The sequence below is a fragment of the Atta colombica genome, unplaced genomic scaffold (genome assembly GCF_001594045.1).
Source record: "Atta colombica isolate Treedump-2 unplaced genomic scaffold, Acol1.0 scaffold126, whole genome shotgun sequence".
Lineage (NCBI taxonomy): Eukaryota > Metazoa > Arthropoda > Insecta > Hymenoptera > Formicidae > Atta > Atta colombica.
The window spans coordinates 1209277-1212431 of NW_017259213.1; the positions used below are offsets into that span (position 1 = coordinate 1209277).

Below are 3155 nucleotides of genomic sequence, written 5' to 3' on the forward strand. Positions count from 1 at the left end.
GAAATTTTTTGACTGCTTGTGTTTGATTTACAGTGGAAAGTATGTCTACTGTTGAGTGCCAAGCAGCTTCCACATACACTTGAAACATTTTCTCTTGCAAGTTCTCCTCATAATAGATAGTGAGACGCTTTTTTAAAACTCTGTAATTGTTTGAAGATAGTTCGAAAAATGAGCCAAAACAATATTATACGATGTATATATAATATATATATTATGATTAAATTTCCTATATATATAAATTTATTTCTGCATCCTAACACAACTGCGTGTAATTTTTATTTCAATTTTTATTTTCTTAATTATTTTTCACATTATCACGAGTGATAATTGAATTTATTAATTTATATTGATTTATATTTTTATGGGTCAAGTCTAAGCAAATCGTAAAACTTATAATTATACTTCTCGTAAAACTTGTACGAACTTATAATTGCTACTCTAATTTTATGCATATATATCGTAAGACGTACAATTATTCGTAAATATCTATGATTTCTCGTAAATCTTATAGCTAGCAAGAAGTTCTCTGTAAAGTTATTGTATAAGTTATAAGCACTTATAAGTTCTTACAAGTCTTACGCGAATATATTACGAGCCTTATGATTCTGCTTAGAATTTAGTCTATGCCAAGAAATGTCTTTTTAATTAAATCGTTGTAAACGTATAACAACGATTGCCATTATGGTATCGCACGGAAAAAAAACAGTTTTGTTCAAATATCTAAAAGTTTGGCTAGATACAGGTCTGAAAATAATTTTGTTGGATTAAAATAATTATATAAGACACTTTAACTAATTACAAAAATGTTTTTTTGCAGTATTTCTTATCATGTTCGAGATTTCTATATAATTATTTTGTTGATAGTTCTTGCCTAAGAATTTTCTGCTGAGGAGAGAGCTCAAACGCGTGCACCGAAACATTCAGATTTTTCAAAGAATTTTTATATTTGTCGTGTTAATTTTTTGCGCAATTTCTTGCAATGATTCCTAATACCCTATTTTTTATATTGTTTATTATTATTAATTAAAAGGAGGATCCAAAAGTTTTTTGTTTAATTTATCTTATTATTTTGATAGTAATATATAAATATAAACAAAATTATTTTCAGATCTGTCTAGCTAAATTTTTTAATGTTTCAGCATTCGCGTTCTTTTTGTGTATAATTAGTTACATGACAAAGAATATTTAAAACCAGAATAGGTAGCAAGAATATTAAAACTAGCCAACATCTCCAGGTCCTGCATTTGTATTCAAACACTCGCATTGAGTGACGCTTATAATGCTGTCATCATTCGATTATTTCTCTATATATATATTATTTCTCTATATATATATATATATATATATTAATTACTTACCGATTAATATTCCCTTAATCCAAAACATGTGGACGACAACGTCCGGGAGATAGAAAACAATGTGTTTCATCGTCGTTCGATATATCGCAGATGTGTGCAGACGTAATAAACGTGGCGGTAAACAAATTAACAAGTCGCCATCATCGGAGAAGCTGGATCGTCCGTGAAGGTGCAAGAAGGGGCTGCGATAGTCGTTCCTGACTTTGTAATCGGAGAGGATAAAATGCGACTTAAGTCAGAGGCTAAGAGCAACGGATGTGAGCGTGTTGCACATATTCAGGGACGAGCCTTTCGATGTTCTTATTCGCTGTTCTCGGTTTTCGGGTCGACGATGCATTTTCGGAATTAGGTTGCGAGCTGTGGCTCCCCTGAGAATACATAGAGTCCTGTTGCACCTTCGTTGGATTATCTCCGCACGCAGCTGCCAACTGCGTCATTCTTATTTCCATGCTGAACAACACAATCGGCTTGTATTTGTTTAAAGCATCTATTATTTTCTCTTTGATGACGCGAGACAGTCTACCTGATAACCGACGGAAGAATTTTAAGTTTTGGAAAAGTACGAAATGCGATGTTCAGAGTTGGTCCTTGTTTATTTTTCTGTAAAAGACAATAGGTAAAATTATTAAGGGAGACATAAGGAAAGAGAAATTAATTTCGTTTATCTTTTATTTTGTGCATTTTTAATAAACAATGTTTACAATTTTCTGATAGAAGACGATTTGTACTTGAATTTTATGATTCGACATTTTATATATTTTTATATATTTTTTAATTTTTGTATATTTTATATCACACAGAAAGATTTGCTAAAATATCTAAAAATTTATCTAAATAGATCTGAAAATAATTTTGTTATTAAAGTAATTATATAGGAAACTCAAACGTGAATGAACAATGTTGCAAACAATTTTGACATTTTAACAACCAGCTTGAGCGTCCTATACATAATTATTTTAATTAGTTTAATAAAATTATTTTCAGATCTCTGTATTCAGCTTTAGATACTTCATTCAGCAAAATCATTCCTTTCGTGTAACCATTATTTTTAAATTCATCTAATAATTCACAAATATATCATCTAACGACAGTACATATTTTAATCTGTACGAAGTAATATATTTTTTAATAAGATAGATTGTGTTGATTGTTGACTTGAGCAATTCTTATATAATTCCAGTTTTGTCTCTATTGTTTTCCAGACAGAACGTATAACTTGGACGTTGAGGACGTCTCTTTAGGGAGACCGCGGCGGGAGGGTGGTCGTGCTGGGGGCCGAGGGGGTGGTGATGTGGCCGAACAGCCTTGGAGGTACTTCCGGCTGCAGCGGGGGCGCCGGCGCCGCCGATCTCGGGGGCCTCGCCGCCTCCACCACCTCGGCCTCCGAACTCTTTGGGCCCGCGGCGTTCGGTGCCTCCGCCGCGGGGCCCTATGGCGCTCTCAAGACAGCGCCCTACATGGGTCTTAGCATGCCGATCGATGCGTTACATTCTACTATTGGTTATCCCGGTTGTACACCCGCCGGTGAGTCGGTCTACTGTGAGTGCCTACCATATTTTTTATTAGTTTTAACTGAACCGAGTTGGGAGTAGCTTTTTTTCTTTGAGTTATATATTTTGTATGTGTATATTTTTGTTGATGTTTATCAACACAAACAAAATGCGAAAGAATAGAATTGTGGCGTTATATTTTTCAATTTTTATTTTTTCAATTTTTTATAATTATAATTTTATACTATTTTATAGTTTTTAAAATTATAAAAATTGTAAAAATAAATAAATTTTATAATTATATAAA

At 32.8% G+C, this 3155-nt stretch overlaps 1 protein-coding gene across 1 annotated transcript in view; it reads left to right on the forward strand.

Annotated features, from left to right (window-relative positions):
* The first annotated feature begins 2647 nt into the window (after positions 1–2647).
* Positions 2648–3155, forward strand: part of LOC108695013 (homeobox protein OTX2-B-like) — a 6131-nt gene continuing 5623 nt past the window's right edge. Inside the window, exon 1 of the mRNA XM_018204728.1 lies at positions 2648–2897. Coding sequence (XP_018060217.1) covers positions 2648–2897 — 250 coding nt within the window. The remainder of the gene's footprint in view (positions 2898–3155) is intronic.